The sequence below is a fragment of the Sturnus vulgaris genome, chromosome 8 (genome assembly GCF_052056855.1).
Source record: "Sturnus vulgaris isolate bStuVul1 chromosome 8, bStuVul1.hap1, whole genome shotgun sequence".
Taxonomy (NCBI): domain Eukaryota; kingdom Metazoa; phylum Chordata; class Aves; order Passeriformes; family Sturnidae; genus Sturnus; species Sturnus vulgaris.
In genome coordinates this window covers 23,981,312-24,004,100 of record NC_142250.1, presented here as the reverse complement: position 1 = coordinate 24,004,100, position 22,789 = coordinate 23,981,312, and the positions used below count along the sequence as shown (strand labels likewise).

At 37.2% G+C, this 22,789-nt stretch overlaps 1 protein-coding gene across 2 annotated transcripts in view; it reads left to right on the top strand.

Moving 5' to 3' along the window:
* Positions 1-22,789, top strand: part of LOC106858981 (gamma-aminobutyric acid receptor subunit pi-like) — a 45,929-nt gene that overhangs the window by 13,433 nt on the left and 9,707 nt on the right. For both annotated transcript variants that reach the window (XM_088169180.1, XM_088169181.1), the window contains exons 4-7: positions 8,829-8,896; positions 10,140-10,357; positions 10,985-11,067; positions 15,446-15,583. In XM_088169180.1, coding sequence (XP_088025306.1) covers positions 8,829-8,896; positions 10,140-10,357; positions 10,985-11,067; positions 15,446-15,583 — 507 coding nt within the window. The remainder of the gene's footprint in view (positions 1-8,828; positions 8,897-10,139; positions 10,358-10,984; positions 11,068-15,445; positions 15,584-22,789) is intronic.

Genomic DNA, 22,789 nt, shown 5'->3' with positions numbered 1-22,789 from the left:
ATTGCATGTATCAGAAGCACTGAGGAGTTTCGAAGTGGCATGAAGAGCTTGTCCTGGAGAAAGTGCAGAGAACTGAAGAAGAAAATATTCTGAATGTTGAAAAGAAGCTCAGCACCATGTGTCTGTCAAAAAATAAACTTGTAGCATGAATACTAGGCAATAGTTCTTAAGTTAGATGTTTGGAAGTGTCAGAGGTGTGAATGTCAAATGAATTATTTTATATCTCTTTATATCCTTCTTAAAAATTACTTATAACTTAAAAAATTGACTAATGAGTTTCTAAGACCATACTGTTACCTCTTGCCATCCAAATACCTGGTTCAATATGGATGCTCCATATCATGTGCCATTTCTGAATCCATTTATAATAATTTTAAGATATACCTGTATTTTCGATTGAAGAAAAAGGGAAAAACTATTTAATCTGTTTGTTTTTTGGTTATTATCTTAGCTGATTATAAAACTACTATAAAATATTTAATACTCAAAGGGGATTTTCAGCAAAATAAAAGTAACTTTAATAAATAAACTGGCCCTTCCTCATTGGAGATGATGCATAATGTAAAATAACTGTGTTCAGTGGCCATTAATATATTTTATTCATTACCTCATGTTAGTACTAGAGATATGTTGGCAGTGCATGATGAGTGTGCTTGGGTAGCCAACAGAGTTTCATTTCCAAATCCTCTAATAATAATAATTAAGACCATAAAGCATATTTGAGTTACAAATCTCCCTTTTATTTGCTCATTCTTTTTTCCTCAGCCGTTGTATTGCAGCAAAGCTATATTTATTTTTTTGTCTGGGTGTTTTGTTCAGAGGGATGCCAAGGTCTCTCAGGGTGTGCCTAGGAAGGTCCAGAGGAGCTCAGGCACAGATCGAGTCTGTGTCACACACAAAGCCAGTCTCACAGCTCCAGACAGTGCCAGCACTGCTGCATATGCTCACTACAGCTCAGCCATGCAAACACTGCCTCAGAAATCTTTGGTGCATCTTTATTAACTCTAGTGCTGGAGGAATGAGATGGCACGCCAAAAAAAGTACGTTTTATTGATGCCACTTCTAAATGCAGGGTTGGTGGTTTAGTGAGAGATTACTTTCTTTGTAGGAATAATTTGAGTTAGGATGACTCAGGCAATGCTTCTCTTGATTTTTGAACCTGTAGCTTTTTGTGAGCTCGTTTGGGATCACTTTCCCTGTTATAGAGGAATGTGTGCTTGGGCTGGGGAGTGGTACCAGCCTAGTCCTGACCCCTCTGTGTTACTGGCAGGGTGGGATACACTGTGCATGACCCAGGAGAAGCTATTGCTCAGAAGCAGAGCTAGCTGTGGGAAGATAGGCTGTAAGCACAGTGCAGGAGGCAATCTTTCCTCAATGGATTACAGCTGTACTGATTACCCAGGAGTGGAAACAGCCTTGCCTGCCCAGTGAGGATGGTGTTATAAAAGAGAGGGTTATAAAAGCAGAGTCTGCTGCAGTTTGGGATGGAGTCTGCTGGCTGTGCTGTGAGCAGGACACACAGCTGTGCGAGGGACAGACAGGGTTAGGGACAGGTTGGGGTTAGCCAGCCATGCAAAGGAAGGAAACTTGCAGAGAGGAGGGAAGGGATCAGAGCTAAGTGGAGCTGTTGTGAGGAAAGGAGTCAGAGCTGCCTGAAGGAAATTCGTTGAGAGAAGGTATGAAAAGTTTTTAATAAAGGATTGATGATGGTGTCAGCCCAGTCCATCACGACATAATTACTACACCTACCAAACCACCTGAATCCTCAGTTTAACAAACCTGTTGAATATATTTACTGTGTGACCACAGCTACGCTAGCTTTGTTCCATGAAATATTTTCCTGGCTTATATGGTGTTTTTTTGCCTGCAGCTGGTGTACCTTGTGTCTCTTCTTGGTAACTGGCTTTCCTCAAAATAGCATCAATGGCAGCAGCAGAGCTGTCAAAGAGCTGATGAAGCAAGAGCAGTAATTAGTCATTGATACCTCTTCTGTGACTTCCCCCTAATCCTTCGTTTCTTTGGAATGATAATTTTCTTAGTTTCTTCGGGATGTTATTTTCATGTTAATAGTGAGGGGCAGACCAGTTAGAGATGGATCTCAAGGTCAAACAGCTGATTAGACTCGAGTAGGTAATGAACTGAAAACATAAACTGGGCTGTTCTGGTAGAGATCATCAGCTGCTGTAAAAGCCTTGATTGTGCAGCCTAACAGTGATGATGTACTCTGAGAAAGAGACTTGTATTTCTAGAAATATGAACAGGAAAAGATGGATATGCACCTGACAATCTATGTTTGCTGCCTTAAATTAAAGGATTTGTATAAATGGGAACCTAGTATGTGCATGTTGATATGTAGAAATATCTCCCCAAAATATGCTAAAGCCAGCCTTTTTAAGACATTTGGCTTCCTTTTCTTTAGTTTTGGCCAAGATTCCTCTGCTTTCAAAAATGTGTATTTCTGTTTATTAGTTCAGTTAGATACACAGTCATAAATATGAAGAAATGAAGAAATTTGTCATAAAACTAGGTGATATTATTTGTTGGCATCTACAGTGCTTTAAGCTTAATGTTAGTGAGTCATAATGGAATCTGAAATGGAATTTTTATCAGTTATGAGAGGGCCAGAGGTGAGCTTAAATTTTAGAATAAACTCATTTAAAGTGGTTTCAAAGAGACTTGTCCTTGGAGATTTTCTTTAGGCAGGAAATGGCAATTTTTGATGTGATGATTGCTGCCAAGATACAATCATACTCTTGCAAAATCAGACACTGAACTCCTTAATATTTAACAAAATGGGATTTTAGTCCTGAAAATAAAGTTAGGTATAAACAAATGTTCATAAAATGACAGCTCCTTTCTCCTAAAGCCAGAAAACCCAGAAATATTTACTAGTCAAGTAAAATTTATGGCAGCTCATAAATTTTTAGTTTAATAAGTCCTCTGTTTACTTGTTAATTTGTGTTTAGTCTTTGTGCTAGGACTGGCAGATGGCTGGAAATGTCCAAACCACATACCCCAGCTCGGATGGTGTCATTAACAAGGGGATTATAAATAATTTTTTTTTTTAGTCCAATGACTGCATAACAACATTAAAACTGTCTTTTCCTCTCCTTGCATGGATTTAATCCACTGCTTTTCTAGGTTTTAATTCTGAATTTATCTCACCTTACTTTGGCCACCTCCTCCTGCACAGATCACCTCCCATACCCTGGCTGCATAAATGTTGTGTGTGACAAACATTTCTGTGTAACACAGGCTGTCCTTCCCATCCCTAAGCACCTAAATCGGGTGCCCAAAGTCGGATTAGTTGAAGACAGCCTTAGTATGTCAGAGTGCAGACAAATAAAACCGGCAGAGTGTTTTATGTTTGTCCATGGTGGGTGGCATGTGCCAGCTCACAAATTGTGAGGGTATTTTAGACACTTTTAGCACAGGGGAATCTCAGCTGGGCTGATTATTCAGCTCTGCCCTCATCTGAATGTTGCTATTAAGAATGTTCTCTTTCCTTATCTATAGCATTTTAATGTCCCTCTTTGAGCTGGTCCATCAAGCAAGTCTTCATAAATTAAGCAGATAGGTGCAATAAAGAATTAGAAAAACCCAAGACCCTAACCTGGAATGATTTTAACCATTCTTTGGACTGGAATAAGAAATACTCCTATACTAATGTTAGTAGATATTACTCCTCAATGTAATAATATATGGAATGTTTCTATAGAAAAGCTGGCATAAGGGATTTAAAAATCAACAGTTATTTCCCTTAAATGTGCTGTGTTACCCTGACACTTTATCTCAGCAATACAAGTTGATTTCCACCTCAGGTTTTCTGCTGGAACCATGTAGATCAATTTTATAACTTTGTGCTGTGCCAAACTCTCTGAATTAATGAGCAATTCCTGCAGACTTCAGTGAGCCTTGGATCGGGTTCATAGGGCTGTTAAGGGATGCATAAAATCTGGTAAATAATTTTATACAAATAGATTTTGTTCTGTGATTGAATGTGATAATTTAAGTGCTCTAATTAAAAGGAGAGAGACTAGGAAAAGGTCACAGCTAAGTATATTTGAATATGAAAGCTGCTTTCAAGTGGTATAGAAAAGTGTCATGCTTAAATCAGTTATTCTAAATCACATTTAAAACATATTTCCCTTCGCTTCAAAATTAGTAATACATTTAATATACTTAAATTTTAAATTAAAGTAAAGAAAATGTTGGGGTCCAACCTTCTGTCTAAGACCTGTCATCACGTTTTTTCCCCCTCATATGTTGTTTATATTAAGGTCTATAAATTTAATTTTAGTCTTCAGAGATGACTGAAAGCTGTGTCTAACACCCTTTGGTTTAGTGAGGCAAACTCACAGGGTACATGAGAAAGGAATGACAAATAACCATCATCTAAAGACTATTTTAATTCCCAGATAGTCAATATCTAATACTTTACAGAAGAGCAAAAAGCCCAGGATATGTAAACTTCAGCATACACGTGGTAATGGAGATTTCCCTTCCTTTCCCAGGGAACTCAGAGTCACTTATGGGCATCTGATGGCCCCCAAACCCAGGTTCCTGCATGCAGGACAGTTTGGAGTTTGGTTTTTGGATTCTTCCTTGCCTCTCCCACCCCTCCAAAGGCTTATCTCCAGAGACTCTAAATTATAAATAGTGGTTGTATTCAGATAGTAAAAAGATCAATTAATTTGAAGTTTCCTGTTGGCTCCAGTTTCCATAAACTGGGGCCTTACTTGGCTTTGCCAAACAACATGCACAACTAATACTATATGCATTTTCTGACAGTGGACAAGTCACCTTTCTGACTTCTTTGAGGAGCTGAGTAAACAATGCTCCTTGACTTTTACGTTACAAGATTTGATATTAAGCTTCTGGATTTTTTTGTCTTCTGGACTATTTCTCTCAACCAAATTGTGTCTGCGGTTTGCACATTTTATTTAAATGTGGAAAACAAATCCTGTCACAGTCATAACAGTCTTGCCAATACAGAAAAGATTGCAAGATAACTTAATTCTGTGCATTACCCCCCATTGCAAAAATGCTGCTGCCAAAGCATAAGATGGAAAGAGCATGTTAAAATGATTATCTGTGACAGCCTCTGAATCCTTCTCAAAGGCACTGCTTGCTAAGATAATTTCCTATCCTGTATGTGTTGCCTGTCTTATTTGTCCCCACATTAATTGCTTGCATTTGGCTGCATGGAAACGTGGAGGTTTTGACAAATGATTTAACAAGCTGTAGTTAATGTGGTCACCACCAATTTTTGTCTTGTTCACAAACTGTACCAGCAAAGCAACATCAATGTCTAAAAATTATTAATGGAAGCAAATAGGATTGAAACCGATTTGTGCTAGAAATGGATCTGTCTTCTGATACCTTCAAATCAAGAATTACAGTTGAGGTCTGTCAGAGGGCCTGTCTTAACCTGTCCACTTTCTTCATGTAACTATTTGTCAAGAAAGATGTCTTGTTTCAGGAAGTTAAATGCACTGAAAAAAATCTAAGCATAATATATCTCATTATGTAAGAATTCTGTAATACTCCAAAGCAAAGCTGGCAATTGGAGAGACAAAATGAGTTTTTTAGAAAGCTAGAATGAATTATGCCAGTGATAATTTTCCTTCTAATTCTCTGTTTACTTGTGATATTTTATCCAGTATTGCTGAAAAGATGAGACATTCTTCCAAAAAGCCATTCCTTTTGAGGCCTTTCTGAATGTCAGAATTGGTTTGAGTTTTCTTAAACGAAATTAAAAAGGGTTAATGCTAGCAGCTCAGCACTGAAAGTTATTGATAGTGCTGATCTGTTGCAGTATGTACACATGTCACTCAGTGGTGGTTTATTTTGCTGCTACACACTGGGCTTATTGCAGAGATCCAAACTTAATTTTTAGGTATTCTATTTGCCACCCTCCTGGCTGCTTTCCCATTTGGGATCACTATGAGTATTTATAAAGGGCATAAAGGAGCAATGTTCACAAGTTGCAGTAAAATCAAAAGGTGTGTTGCTTGGGCTGCACAGCCACTGCTGTAACAAGGCACTGCCTTTGGTGATCCTCTGGCATGCTTTGAAGATTCCCTTCAATAATGCAGGACAGGATGACTTCAGTTTTCTTCTGAAGACTTCTGATGTTTTCATTATACATACAATTTCTGCCAGACATATGGAAATGTAGGAACTGACTGCCTCATCTGGTTTGCTGCCCAGTTTTTGACACTGTCAACAGGAGACCTTTCAGAGGAAGTTCAGAAGAAACCCTGGTGAATAATTATGAGCAGACTCTTTCTGTTATTAATACTTTAAAATTTATGATGCCTTACTAAATAAACATTTATCCTCTCATGCAAAAAAGAATTTAACTATTAATGTTGTTCAGATTTAATTAACTGCTGGAGCAAAGCTGTTCTTCTATCTTGTATCGAGTTAATAAAGATCCATTCCATTACAGTCGTTTTCCTGCACAGCTCCTCCCATACAGCACTTTGCTGTATCTGGGGTGATGTAATTTTCTTCTGGGTTTTGTGGGTTCTGGGCAGGACAGGCTGGGTGCACTTGGGCAGTGAGAGCTGCTGGCTGGGGTGAGTGGAGCAGGATGGTTTAGTCCTGACTCTGCAGCCGGTCCTTGGCACTTGAACCCCAAGGCAGGTCCGTGTTCAGTCAGTTTGGGCTTGAAGTGCATCCTAACGTGAGCCAGATGTCTTGTGGTGCTTGGGAGTCACCCAACACTGCAATGCTGTTGTGGTACTCAGTAATATTTTGAAAAATACTTCAGCAGGAAAGAAAAAAAAGATCTACACTGTCCTGCTTGTCTTCCAGATTCCAGAGAAATGAACCCCTGCTTAATTTCACTAATCCTTCTGGAAAATCAGTTTCTCTTCTCACATGTGTAAAACCTAGCACTGATACTGAAATGCTGCCAGCAGACATTTCCCCTAATCTGTACCACCTCACTAGGCAAGGATAGGTGTTGTTCCTACTAATAAATCATAATATAATAGGAAGACTCTGATTATTCCCAGCCATTATTCCTGCATAATCATCTAAACACTGCATTGTCCTCTCCTTGGGCTGGTGCATCATTAAGCCTTGCTAGACGGGGTTCTCCCTAAATGATCATGTGATAGTTGGCTATAATATGCTCTGTTACAGTCATACACAGGAATCTCTAGGGAGACATTAAAAAATCAGAATATGGATTATAAATCACATTATTTTAAAATTCAATATTTTTTTTGAGGGTGTGATGTATCTTTTAAGGCTGGCAATATTGTACCTGCAATAATGATATAGTACAATGATAAGTATAAGCATTAATTTTTGCACCCTGCGTATCTGGGATAAGTTTCATAGGGGTTTAGCTTTTAATCCTGGAGGGAGAAAAAAATAAAAGTATCATGGCATATCAAAAGATGAACAGAATGGAAAGAAACAGAAGAACAACATGTCAATGATCTGAGGTTTTTTTCAGTCAATTTTATTCCAAAGTTAACCTCCGAAGTCTTCTTTCAATATATGAACAATGGTTTCTAATCCCTATGTATAATTTAATAGTATAAAATAAACACTCATGTTACCAGCAGGGCATGCTGCAAACCTGCAGTCCCATTTTAAGCTGGAGCATTATATTTAAACTTGCAATGGAGTCCAGAACAAAGGACTTAAAGATTTTTTTCAGGAGTGGCAGATATGTAATGATTTTAACATGTGCCTTATAAATAGAAAATATTTTAGAAAAAATAAAAATACTAATAAAATTATGACTTAGAATGATGCATTTTTGCTTTAGTGTTACTCAGTTGAGTGGAGTAGGACTCCATGTTTCTCTGGATGCCATTTGGGGCCCTACAGGAAATTTCTACAAAATGTATTGCAAGGAGCCAAGAGGGGCTTTCAGCTGTGTGCCTGTGATATAGGGGCACTACCAGCTACAGAGTTCTTACATAAAATATTCCTGCATTTCTCAGTACTGTGCTCTCTTCTTCTCAATTGCTTGGAAAGATGCACTGATTTAATATTAATTTCCTTGTACAAGCACTCTATTAATTATTCTGCACATATTCAACCAGGAATAATGTCATGTTTCTGTCAAAGCTCTGCACAAATTCTGCATTTTAAAATGCAGAGCTGGTGATCTTCCAGTGTGAAATGCACATTCAGAAAGAAATGGGAATCTGAGCATATTGACATTACAATAACAACTACTTAGGTAAGGTGTTTAACTACACTGCTCATGGCAAGTTTTCCTTTATAAATGCAAGTATTTAAATCACAAGTTTACTGCTAGTGGTCAAAAGCAAGATAGTAATTGACATAATATATACCACAAATTCTTTAAATAGGCACTAAAGAAAGCCACTCGACTCTGCCATCTGGATATTAACCACAGGACACTGCCAGGTGTAAAACTTCTTACTTTACCCACATCTGATGGACCAGATGTTGCAACTGGAAGAATTCTTTCCACTGCTCTGCACCTCAGAGCAGAAGAGTTTGATGCACTATAGGGATTGGGGATTCCAAACCTTATTGCACAACATTTTCCCCAGCATTTTTTTTCTGGGGGGAAAAAAATCACATAAACCAGGAAATATTTTAGAAATAAAGCTTGTTACTGAAAATTAAAATAGGTTTAGTTGAGAAGCATGACTTTTGGTTAAAAATGTGAAAGTTCTTGCATAATCTGTGTTTGAAGAATATTTAAGAATGCTTCTAAACATTTAGGAAAAAAATGGAAAGATTTTGTAGGTAGTTCCTGTGAACACTAAATATTAAGGAATTATGAATAACATTATTACTTTCTCTTTTTTTTTTTTTTTTTGCAGATGGTCCTGTGTCAGTTGGAATGAGTATGGATATTGCAAGCATTGATACAATATCAGAAATAAATATGGTACTGTAGTTTTTGCAGTCTTTTTTTTTTGCTTGTTGATAAGCTGATGTCTGTGCTTACAGCTGTTGGCAATATGACTTTGAGCTTGTCTCCTTGTGAAGTCAATATGGGTTAGGAGATGGAATTTTCTTTTTCACTACACAGTGTTTATAACACTATAATAAGCATAGAAATGCAGCTGCAAATTCCTCTTCTCACAGATATAATCTGCTACTTATTAATCATAATGAGTATTAATGTTAATGAGAAGCATGTGGATCCGTACTTATTTTCCAGCAGAAATGTCTAAATCTTTATGTATTTCAGAAAAATAAAGATATATTCATGTGCCTTTGAAACCCCTCCTTCCCTATGATTAGACACAGCTGAACTCCAACTGTTTTTCTCCTCTATTGTTGCTGTCACACATTAATTCATTCCAGCTGTGTTTCATTTAATTTGTATCATTTGTTTTTGAACAAACTATGAAATGGAATGTACTTTTCTACTTAAAGATTCTCCATTTGTACACAGAAATTAAAAGAAAAAAATAATTAATCAGATATTAAATATAAGTGTATTAGTAATTATTAGTTACTATTTAGAAAGAGTAGATAAGGTCTCATCAATTCAGATGAATTTATAATATTAATAAAAAACACACCATAAAATCAAAAGTTGTTTTAAATGTGTTAAGAAATAGTATGATCTCAATGTAGGACTGCAAGGCATGTCTAAATTGAAAGGGAATTGGACTGAGTGCTATCTTCAAGGTCTTGATAAATTTGGTGCCACTGTTTCCTTTGTAATGCTAAAAGGAAAAATTGTGTTAGAAGATTCCTTTCCTTTTTCAGGAACTTCTTTTGTCTATCTGAATTTATTCAACTTTTTCCAATGCGTTCTTAAAAATTCTTCATTTATTAGCTTATGTGAACAAAATGAGATTTGGAAGCACTCACATAAATCATTCTAAAACTTAAAGGTTTACAGAGCCAGATTATCTGCTTACAAAGCTCTGATGACTTCAGCTGATTTATAGCCCCAGACTTAGGCCAGCAGCTTTTACTGTAAATGACCATAAGAACAAAATCTACCAACCTCACAAAGAGCGCTAGAAAATTTGGCAGAGCAAGATTCAGTACAGCTGCTCTTGGAGTGCCAGGGACATGGAGAATCACAGTTTGTGCCCAGCAGCTCTTTCCATATACTTCTGTAAAAGAGAATACTCTCCCTTTGTGTGAAAATTTTGTTTTTTCTCCTTCAGGACTACACAGCCACCATATTTCTAAGGCAGAGATGGACTGATGAGAGACTTTGTTTTGATGGTAATAAGAGTTTGAGCTTAGATGGTCGACTCGTGGAAATGCTTTGGGTACCAGATACCTTTATAGTTGATTCAAAAAGGTCTTTTCTTCATGATGTCACTGTTGAGAATCGTCTCATAAGGATATACCCTAATGGAACAGTCTTGTATGCTATAAGGTATGGAAATACCCCATATCTGCCCTTATGACTGCATCTACTTACATTCTAAACTTTACAGGTTCTGATTAAGAAAAATGGGTCTGTTTGTAAAAGTAGGGTCTTGCAGTTTTATGAATATGTAATAATCTTGATCAATATGAATAAATTCTTAAACTTAGCAATAGATCTTCTTCCCTAAATAGACCCTTTTGCTTTCATGCAGACTGAAGACAGGAATTTGCATGTTGCCATTCCAGTTTGCAATGAAGCCATCACAGGGGAAAACAAGTTGTGATGACTGACTTGCATGATTTATTGTTAATTACCCTTTGTAAAGGTTTTTATAAATATAACAAAATCTTAAAATATATTGCAAAAATAAAGAAGAAAAATGTGCACTCTAAGTGAGAAGGGAACAAAGAGTGGCCTTTTTAGACTGTCACTGAACTCAGCTGCTCTGCAGTGGTTTCTGTTTGGGATTGTATTACTCTTGTACATTAGATACCAGTAAATAATAGATTTTTTTTCCTCACAATAGATATGAAGCTGAAAAAATTATTTCAAGAAGGATACATGGCATTTTTTATTTTACAGATGAAAAATGTTGTCCCATTAATACTTAAAAAACTGGTTTTTTTCCCCAAGGGTCACCACAACTGTTTCATGCAGCATGGATCTGACTAAATATCCAATGGATAAGCAGACATGCACTTTGCAACTGGAAAGCTGTAAGACACTTAATCCTTATTATTTTTATACAATTAGAAAAATATCTGTGATGTTTTTCTGCTAGATATTACCAGAGTGGCTGGAATTTTCACAGAAGGCGAGGGAGATTATGTGGCCGGTTCCTGTTGAATTTCAGTGGTATCTGTGTGTAAAGATGTGTGCACATATGTGCACATGACATCACTGGAAATAGCATGGCAGTACTGGAATGCTGCAGTGCTAATTAATGATTGAGCAAAATCCCTGGAGATTCGCACAGGCTTGGTTTTGCAGTGCATCCTGCAGTTACTGTCTTGGTCTTCAGAGGGAGTTCTGTGAGCAGGCATTTTCTAGCAAAGATGAGAAAATTTCCTCTTCCCTTTCAGAGAGTATGTAATTTTTTCCCCCTGAGATACAATTCCTTTAGGAAAGAAAGAAATCAGAATAAGGCTTATTTGTAAGGCATATAGTTCATATTTTATAATTTACTGTTTTCAGATCTTGCTCTGACTTATTTGTCTCTGTGTCAGTGGCCTGGTAAAAAATGTCATCAATTGATGGATAAGAGTAAATATTTTTTTTTCATTTTATCAATCATATTTTCTTTCAAATACGTTCTCTAGCACTTGTAGACATGGTTACTTTGCAAACACACAAACATGCCCTTTTGTAGTTAAATGTTTGCTATTATTCATATGACAAGACTTCAGAAAATAATTTTTGCATGGGATAACGTAGAAGAATAACCAGTTCTATAAGATGAAAATATATATTTAACATAGGTGTCAATACATGCTTGAAATCTTTTGGAAGGCTTTTTGGTACTTGTCAAGTTTTATTCTGTATCTTTTCAGAAATTATGTGTTGTTCATCTCTTGTCGTTAATGACTAATTAAATTGCCACAAAGTTTCATTTTAGACAGAGACAAAAAGGAAATGAACCCAAAACCTTCTTCCCATAAGTATCCCTCCAGAATAATCAGTTTTATGAGATCTGTTTAACAAACAGTGATTTGAATTGGAATTAGGATTTATCTTTATTTTCCTTTGAAAGAGTGTATTGGTAAATCAGTGTGTATGGATTTAAATCAACAGCACTGCCTAATGAGTCATTTAGTAGTTTCCCTAGTTCCAGAATGAAATACATATCCCACAGGAATTTACAATTTATTTGACAGGATTAAAAAAAAAACAAAGAGGAGAATTCCCCATATAATTAAATCAAGCATTTTTCAGATTGATTCCATCTGCTTTTTCAACAGCACACAAGTGTCTCCTGTCCAAGGGGAAAACCCAGTTGTGTCACAACAAATGCTCCCATTACATTGGTGTTTAGTTTTGAGGAAAACAGATAAAAGCAACAAATATGAAAAGGAAAATATGCCTTGGGCTGTGGCCTTTTTTTCATAAATGCACTGCAATCCTTTCTTTTGAGTAGGCTGGAAATGGGGTTTTTTCCCCATGTGATAAGCTATGTTAATTTATAGATGAATAATGTCATCATCCTCCTAGCATACCGCTTGCCAAGGCCATTACCTGGGTTTAAAAATTGTGAATGCAGACATACACACACATCTGCACAAATATTGATGCTTATAAATCAGAAGTAAAATCTATAGCAAATATTTGAGCTAAACAAAGAGTTAGGCTTTTATTAAGTGATTATTAATATAAAGACAAATATGTAGTAAAATTATGAAGTAATGGCTCTACACAGTAAAGCATCCCCAGTGACCTTCCCAACATACTTTTCTGTTATTGCTGGTTAGTAACTTTAATTGGCATGTACTTTCCACAAAGCAAAACACATTTTGGCAACATGCCTGTTGTGCTTTTTCCCCTTTATTGCAACACTTTAGAAGGTAATGCTGACGTATGTTAAGAAACAGAGACTTGCCACTCTGAGTCTCTGTTGATTTGGGTGCTGTGACCTTTGGGAAAGTGGGGGGTTCCTTTCCTGGCTGGTGCTGCCGTGTGGCAGGGAGCACCACCCTGCATCCTTGCTGGACTGAAGGGTCTGTCCTCACATTTCCCTCACACAAACCCCCAGTCCAAATACATATTCATGTCTTGGGCCCATCTCTGAAATTTTCTTTTTGAACTTGTCCTTTACCATTTATTCAGTGAAGAGCCATGTGAAGGCACTTAACTTGTGCTTGACAATCAGTGAAAATTAAAATTAGCAACAGAAAGGTAAAGAAACTAATTTGTATTAGGCATTATGAATGTTTAATCCCAAATTTACTATTTCTGTAGTTAACCCTGTTGATATTAGCAGCTCATACTCTCTCAACAATGTACAGGAATGAGACATTCTGGGCTTGAGGAATTAACTAGGATAAAAACTCGGGGTCACATAAAGAGAATAGAGATTACTTGTAAAAGCCAAATAACATGGGCTTAAGGATTTTGTCTCTGTAAACTTTTGAAATGTTTTATAATTAGTAAAATATTAATCCCTTGAACAAAGAATAACTTTGCACAGAAGGAGCCCTGTACTATTTAACTTTACTGACTATTGGGAAAGCTCTCTCAATAAAAATTCTTCTTAAGAGTTTTGGAATTATTATGCTCAAATAATTTTCATAGGAAGGATCACACAAACCTACTAATTATTCCACTAATGAGAATATTTTGGAAGAAAAGCAAAAGAAGCTCTGTTTCAAGATATGCTCGTTATCATTCATGTGGGTACCAAGAACTTCTGTCTCACACAACTTGGAAGGCTGAATATCTTATAAAACAAAGGAATTTACTGTGGTGCTCTCTAGTTCTTTGGATTTTATTTAAATGTCTGCAGTTCATTTATATTGAAAGGAAGTAAAATGAATCCGTGACCGGAATCATGCATAAAAACTGGTTTTATGAGCCTCCTTGTTTTGACTAAGGACAATGCAATCATTTGTTTATAGAAAATGTTACTTCTATTTTACATCTCACAAATCTGGGAAAATTCGCAGCATGTGGTTTTAGGGAATTGAAAACTTAGCTTGGATGCATATACTTTTGGCTTAGTCCTTTGACATGAAAGTGTTTTTGCTTTAATTGTATAAATGTGATAATGTGAGCAGAGATTCCAGGACATGATACCTTTTCATATAACTGCCAGTGATAATGAAAACAAAATTTACATTTAAAGAATGAGCAGAGAAATAATTTTCGGGTGAAATTGTCATTTAATAGGTAACCAGCTCTGTGTTTCCTTACAATAAAATCTATGAACTCCTATTTTTCCTACATGAGATGGCTGGAGAAATTAGTTCTGTTTTGTCATTGCAAGAAAAAACCCCAATAACGTAAAAATATTAAAAGGCACCTTTTTTTGGTTTTGTTTTAATACAACTCTTATTTTCTGTGATTCTAGAGCTTTGTTCTTTTTGCAGCATATACCCTTGTGCAATGTATTGCATTATTGTCTCACTGTAATTTACTTACAGCTGACTGAAGTCTAAAAATAATCATCAGCTCATGTTTCTGTTCCCTAAGCTGAGCTATTAACTTGTACAATATAAATCTGTCAAATACAAGAATGATTGATCCAAGTAAGCTAAAGAAAAAAAGATGCTCAAATGCTCCCTGTTAACATGTAAATTACATTAACATAATCTTGAATTAATCATATACACTAGTTTGTAAAGTGGCTGCCTTTTATATAATGGGGAAAAGCTACAGAGGTATTTTAGCTATGATTGTGCTGCACATTGACAAGTGTGTGCAAAACACAGTTGCTTTCTGATAGATGATTCATCCAGCTCCTAATTACTGCTTGAAGGTTAAGAGGGAACCTCCTGGGGCCCCTGGAGCGTGCCACACTGTTGAGCCTGCAGAAACATCAGCTTCTAAGCTGGTGTCCTTGGCAAGTACCCGAGCTCCTCAGCCAAAACCTTGTCCCAAGTGCTGATTCAAGCTCAGGTTGGAGCACAGCACCAGGGAGCAGCAGCTCTGCTGCTCTCCTCATCCCCTCATCCCTATGGGAATGAGGACCAAGACTGCCCTGAGAAACAGCATCTTAGGATGCAACACACGGCACATTTAATGTGCTGTCAAAATGCAAGCAAGTGCAGTAATTCATAAATGCTCTGTTTTCTCAGAGCCTAGTAGCTTTTGCCTTTAGAATACCAGGTGGTACTAATCTATTTTATTAGTTTGTCATTTATACTGAAATAGAAGATATAAAGAGACCACCTCCGAAACTGTCAGCTTTTAACTTACAAGACTTTGCATGTTATTGGAAATTCTGTCATGAACAGGCATTACAATCTGCCAAACCCCTTCATTGTTTATGTCTAATTGTACTTGCAGGAACAGAAATAAGAAACAGCTGAACCATAAGTGTGCTCAGCACAAATTAATTATTGTGTAAAATAAACACTATTGTTGGCTTGTGTCTCACTACAGGGGGTTATAACATCAATGATGTCACATTTTACTGGACCAGAGGAAATGATTCAGTTCGAGGTTTGGACACACTCCAGCTGGCACAGTACACAGTAGAAGACCACTTCACCTCTGTAACTGAAGCCGTGTACGAGACAGGTACAAACACCCCTGTAACACTTCCTGGGTGCACTTTGAACTGTGTCTTCGGAAACAGAGCAGCATTAAGAAACTGAGCACATTGCTTTCTGTTAGGCTGACAGTTTTCATGTTCTCATAATTAAGTTCTTGAAGCCATAAATACTTCCCAAGTTCCAAGCAGAGAGCAAGCTAATGTAAAGACTGAGCATTTTCTTGGAGGCTACACATTATCTAAAGAATAATAAACAGGAATCTACTGCTCCTTCCACATAATGTCAGGGAGAGCTCTTGTGAAGGAAGAGGAGCATGTAATTGGGCATTTAAATTGGAGACAGACCAGGGACCTGGGAGTACCCAGCTCAGATCAGCCATCCTGGCTTTATAAGGCAAGTCAAAAGCCTCTATTCATCTGTGGAAATTCCAAGAATATGCTGGGTGCTTTCACAGCTGCAGGAATTTGAGGTTCATGGCTACTTCTTGCAGGAGTTGCTCTGTTTCTGTGGCAGCTCAGCCTGGTGGGCAGCAGGGAGCAGATTGCTGGACCTGGGGCTCCTCTGCCCAGGGAAGGGTCAGGAGCATTTCCAGACCTGCTCGTCTGCTGAAACTGCTGTAGTAAGTTTCCTCTAACTGCAGGACTTAACCTCAGGGAACAGTGTGCTCTTGTTTGTTTTTCAGAGATTTGGAAAGGGATTCAGAGATTTCAAGACCTGCCAAACCTTTTTGTTCTTTGAGTTACTCTCAGATCCTTCATTGCTGCTCCTCACTGTGTACCTGGTTTCTCTTCTTCTCTTTCCAGCACACCCATGCAAGGATGTGATCTTTAAATCGAAATACACACGTCCTTCAAAACTGCAGTTCCACCAGAGGACATGTTCTAATTCTGAATCACAGAAATATAGTTTCTCTATTCCATTATTGGGTATTTCTGTTTTAATAATACAACACAGAGAAACTTGTGATCTAATTTCAGGTATTAATTCAGGCTAAGAAGTCGAAGTTCTCTAAATGGATGTAAAAGCAAAAATTAAATGCATACCAACAGGCTCTAGGATCACTGAGTTTCTTGCTACTTATGTAAGTGACATCTGCTTGCCTTCCTCCTCTTTACAGCTTCTGGGTAAGCAGCATCAAGTTCAATCAAAGAGGAATAGTCTTTTACTGCTGTTCTGCCCAGAAGGGTACTGGGACCTGGTCACCATACAGGAAAGTGGAAGAGGAAACATTCTTAATTCCTGTCATATTCTATCAAAGAATCAGGAGGTTAAAGACAAAAAAAATTGGTTGTTTTGTTTGTTTTTTTTGTTTTCGTTGGTTGGTTTTTGGTCTTGTTTGTTGTTTCCAATTAGAGTTGAAGAGGCATGATCAGATGAACTGTACTCCCAGTAAATGTTGCTTTCTTCCTCCTATTGTGTTGGCAGGAATCATGTATGAAGTCAAAAGGCCCTTTTTGCTGTAATTATACATTTTAAGACACACAAGTTAATTAGATTTATATTTCTCACACCTGCTTTTTTCAGATTTCCTGTTCAAGAAAGCCATGTTATCAAGTGTTATGCAGTACTTTTAAAATTTAATCTCCTAATCCTCTTAATTTTCTATTGAGACATTCTGAACTAGGTGCTATTTTCTACAGGTTTTTTTGGAGAGCAGTGCCTACTGTAGGCTATATTAAAAGAAAAAAGCAACCAGATTATGGAGCTGCGTAATCAATTTTGAAATGAAAAATGATGCTTTGCATGTCCTCAGTGCCATTAATAGTTATGAGAGTAGTTTATAAAGAACAATTACATTATAAATAATAGCTATTTATAATCACTACAGTTCAAAGGGCTAAAGCTAAAGTTATGAGAGAAGACCTGTGTGCAATATTTCCTAACACAGCATAAAAAGCAATCAGGGTTTGATACTCTGTGAACTTGAACAGAGAGTGCAGCTGCTGTGCAAGTGAAATATTGTACAGCAGTGCAAAACCCACGTACAGCCACTGACAGAGCCAAATTTAAAATGCAGTCAGCAAAATTCCTGCATAAGTAACTTCAGTAAATTTAAGAAAAGGACACAGTGGATTAATCTTGTTTGTAGAACAGCATGTATCACATAATAGTAATCATATTACTGTAATCACATAATAGTAAGTCACTTTGAATAACTTTAGCTAGATTTCTGGCTATGGTTTGGTGTTGATTTTGTTTTGGTACAGAACAATTTCATTTTGCATTACATGGGTAATTTAATTGTTAGAACCATTTCCTGCATATCTTTAACTCTAGTCCTTATTCTTCATACACTGATAAACTCTTGGACTCCCAGACCATATTATCTGCATCAGTGGGTGCTGGGTTTTTATTTCAGCTGTCCAGCCAACACCACCTGCATTCTCAGAGTAATAAATGCTAAAATAAAAGCTGGCTTTCTTACTGGAAAAACATAAAAGCACTGAAGGACTGTTACAGTGCAGCTTTTTGTATAAATAGTCATAGAAATAAGGCTGAAATACATTTTAAAAATTCATTTAATCTATTCTCATGTCACAAGGCAAGGCCATCTATATCTGCAGCCTACTTCCTGACAGATGTTTCTAGGAGTAAGTCAGACAAACCTCCAAAGTGTCTGCTTCACAGCCTCCCTAGATGATTTTTTCCTGGTGTTTATTACACGCATATTTTCCTCATGCCTAATCTTGATCTCCCTTGCTGCATTTCAAACCCATTATGTGGATATTGAAGATGAATGTCCTGCTATTTTTTCAGCAGCCTTTTCACTGTTTCAGGACTGATACATCTTTCCTTAAACCAACATTTTTCCTCTTTTTAAAACTCATATAAGCAATTTTCTCAATTTTCTAGATATACTGTCTTTGCTATTGTTCTCCCATTGAATTCTCACCTCTTTGCTGGTATGCAGCACCCAAAAATGAGTTCCCTTAGATATCCTCTGAGGATGGAAAGGTTTACTTAATGTTTTCCATGGAGTCTGTTCCTCTTTATCCATTCTAGGCTGATATTTGCCTTTCTTTCAGAGAATTATCATGCAATTTTGACCTTGTTCAGCTAGTGATTCCTTCTAGTCCTCTGACTTCTTTTTTGCTCTGTAACCACATATTCCCTGAGTTCTGGGAGCTGGTGATTCCCATCTGATTGCTGGACTTCATACTTGTTGATTTCCATTGTTTTACTTGGGTTATAATATTTGGTGAGATATTTTTGAACTCTAATCCTGTTCTCCAACATGCTGACTCCACTCCTAACACACTCAGGGCATGTCATCATGTTAGGGAACAGTTTTGGGCACAGGACAGACCTAATGTGTTCCTACTTGATAAATGCTTCTGTTTTCACAGCAAGTGATAGCTAATTAATCTCAAATTCCATTTTTAGTTGGAGAAAGAAGCAAAAACATAAATTAAAATTTCATGCTAGTTGGCTGTTGATAGCTTTTTTCCCAGCGCTTTTCCTTAAGTCTTGCACCCACTGCTCAGCCCTCCTGTCAAGTCCTTGGCAGCAGCAGGAGTGAAGAGGCTCAGCTTGCTCAGGTCTGGTCTAATGCTGTCTTCAGCCCAGAGGCAGGCAAGGTTCTTGGTGCACGTCCCCACTTTGAAAATGTTAACAAATTGGCATACTCGAATGGTTTGTTTGGCAGAACAGAAGGAAAGAAGAGACAGAAGCACACATTAAATCTCTGCTCCTTGATGCACGAAGACAAGATGTTTGCTCTGTTAAAAAGACTGCAAAGGTTGCTGGCTGCTGTTCTGTCTGCAGTTGCTGCCAGGGTTTTGATGTCTATCTCAAACCCTGCTCCAGCCTCCTTAGGCTAGAGGCCCATCAGCCCTGGTGTGGCTGTGCAGTGCTGAAGCTCTGTGGCCCCCTGGCCACTGCATGTTCTCAGCTTTTCAGGGGGGATGTCACAGCTAAGCCTGTGAGGAGCTGCTCTCATTTAGAATTAGTGATCTGAAGTCAAAATGTATGCAAACTATGTACAGATTATATAAAGTTTGTATAAGAGTGTGTGTTCATCAGTCATGGTCTCTTTCTAAATAGAAGCCTTGCTTTGTCCTACAGGCTCATCTGCAATTTTCCAAGCTTCAGGAGATTATTTAGTTAATAATCAAGTTTTTCTAGGTTTTTCAGTACTTTTCCTTTTGAGGTAGGGTGCACTGAATATCTTCCCCTATTCCCATTATCAGTTCTTTTATTGTCTCTAATTGCTCTCCAATTGTTACTTCTGAGAGCATATGGAAGGCTCACAAAGAATTCCAGAGCTGTATTCAGAAATAATCCTACCTGGTGGGTCTTCAGTCAGCCTCACTTAAAATTCAAACAATTACCTATACATATTTATCTGTTATTATGTTATGTCCAATTTACTTATCTGAGCTCATAGGATCCCTCTTTGTAAACAAGCTTTTCCACTTGAGTTGATGTTTTCCATCATGAGTCAATTCCGAGATACTGCTGCAATGTAGAACAGTTTAGAAAGAAAACAGTTTTGGAAATTTTGAAAAAGTTACAGTAACATGAACCCACATGGAAATGCAATGAATGGAAAGAATATCAAGGATATTAGAAGTCATTCTTTTATTAACTCCTCTGAAGTTCTTTATGGCATAGACATAAATATACCTGAACACTTGGAAAACTTTCAGTGGCATAATTTTTGTTTGTTTGTTTGGGTTTTTTTGTTTGGTTGGTTTTGGTTTTTTTTTTTTTTTGTTTGTTTGTTTTCACTTTTTTGTGGTTTTATTGGCTTTTTATGTTTGTTTGGGGTTTTGGTAAGCAAAGTGGATAAATATATATGTGCACGCATGCACAACATGAAAGGGTTTGTTTCATTCTTAGTAAGTCTGAATTTCAAACTTGTTTTTTTAAAGCATTTTCATGAAGATGAAACACATGTTGAGAAGCCTGGCCTGAACTTTCACTTCCTTTAGTTCATCTCTGAAAAGCAAGTAAGAAAAGAAAGAACTAGTTTGTAAGATCTAGACTATGAACAGAAGACTGTTTTTTCTCTGAGGGAGGGGCAAAGGAGCTGTAATAACATATTAGCAATTTATATTGGCACATTAGCATCCTGCAGCAGTCGGAGAATTGCATTTCAGTTGCCCAACTTATTTAATGTGTAAAAGTGGGGACATTCTGATTACTCACTGCCTATGTTCATTATAAATAATCAATAACAAACCTGCACATCGAAAACTACATTTTCTATTTTTTCTATTTTTTCTATTTTTCTATTTTTTCTATTTTTTCTATTTTTTCTATTTTCTAGTCTTCTATTCTTCTATTTCAAGCTCTCCTGTCCTCTGTCCTGAGGCAAGATGAGAAGGAAATGATGCATTGGTAGAACTACACTGACGTGCTTGTGTGAGCTGTACATCACACATTTTAGCAGACACCCAAGGGGTTAGCATAAATAATTCATGAGAGAGAAAAGGATGCTCTTTGAGCCTGGCTGCACACCCCTGTGCAGGACACCAAAGTGTTTCTTACGTAAAGAGTGATGTGGAGCAGCCTCTTAGTGGAGTAGAGTTCAGCAGAAAGTGGTTGTGGGGAAGACAGTCCCATCCCAAAACACTCAGAGTGGAAATTAGGAACTGCTGAAAGTATTTATAGAGAATCAGTCCTTCCTTAGTTACCATTCACTAGTCAGAGATGCTGCAGAAAATTCAAAGGTGCAGCATTCTGCCATCAGCTGGGAACAGACACCACAGAAAAATGGGATAATCTGAAAATGAATGACCTAGGGTGAAAAGGAAGCTTCTTTAGGCTTATGTATTTCTCAAGCAGTGCAGCAATAGTCATTGTTGACAGAATCATCAGTGGCAAGTCTATACAAAGTGTCCGATAATCAGAACCATAAATTAGAATATAATTTTAAAAGCCAAAATCCAAATTTCATTGGCAAGTTGTAAAATGACATAAACTAGTTTTTATTGCCTTCAGAAAGATCTGACTTAGACCTAGCCCTAGGCCTGCTCAGCTACTGAGAAAGAGCCTGTGCAGGTACAAGTTTTATGACACTTTAACAACAGTGGCCAGCTGGACCTTTTTCTACTTTTTAGGGTACTTAGCAGTAGAGAGAGTTAGAGTAGGTATGGAGGCTCTCATCTGCTGTTTGGGTTTGTTCTTCATCTACAAGTTAGAGCTACTGTCTACTTCAGTGCTTCTGCTCTCCTAAATTCTATAAAGCCCAAATCACTCAGCTTAATGTTCTTTTGCTGTGGGGTCACCTAAGTAGAATACCTCACCTTGTGGTGTGTTTAGAGTGTATATATTGACAGTCATTTAAGTTCATGTTCGTCTGAGAAACTGTTACACAGAGTAATCCAATACTTTGGTAAGTGCTAATGCTGTTCCTTTGCTGCAGTTAGATATCTGCACAGAAATTATTTCTATCATGTTAACAAATTTAAATCAGAGCAGTGTCACACTGAGATGACATTCATCATGGGCCAGAAACTTGAAAGAAAAAATATATTTTCATTTTAATGCAAGTATTTTGTTGGCAAGCAAGTGGCAAACTTGAGTTTTCAGGAGTTAATTTGAGCTGTACTAGAGGTAACTCTAGTAAAGTCAAGACTAGGATTTCATGAACCTGTTTCAATTTTGATCTAGCTGGTGGCACCACGGTCTCAGATATGCCAGTCAAAGGCAATGAGGTACAGCATTACTCTCTTGTATGCAGCTCACGCAACAGGAGCAGCAAATCTGTTCTTTTAAAAGATGATAACTTTTGGTACATGTGTGGTGTAGATGAAAAAGGGACTGCAATATTTCCCTATCTTCATTTTATCCCATTGCTCATTTCTTTAGCATGATAAGTATGCACTGAATACTTTTTCTTGACTACTGCTTCCTTCAGTTTATTACAGGAGGAGCTCTGATGAATTCTATATATAGGTTGCTTCAAAATTTCCATTATAAAAGCTCTTCTGAACTCTTTAGAGAAATGCTGACACTACTATTATCATGTCCATGATATGCCTTTGGATTCTGGCAAGAAGAAAGCCTTAAGGTTAGAGAAATACCTCTTTTTTGTTCTCCAAAAAGCCACTCAGCTATAAACTGTTACGTCTCTATTTCTCTTTGTTCACATTACTTCAGAAATTTCTGGCATCATAAAAAATAATAACACCAGAATATTCAAAGGACTTGTCTAAACTTGGAAATTTCAAACTGTGGCTTTTAAAATTGATATTTTGAACCAACCTCCCATGTAGGCACTTGA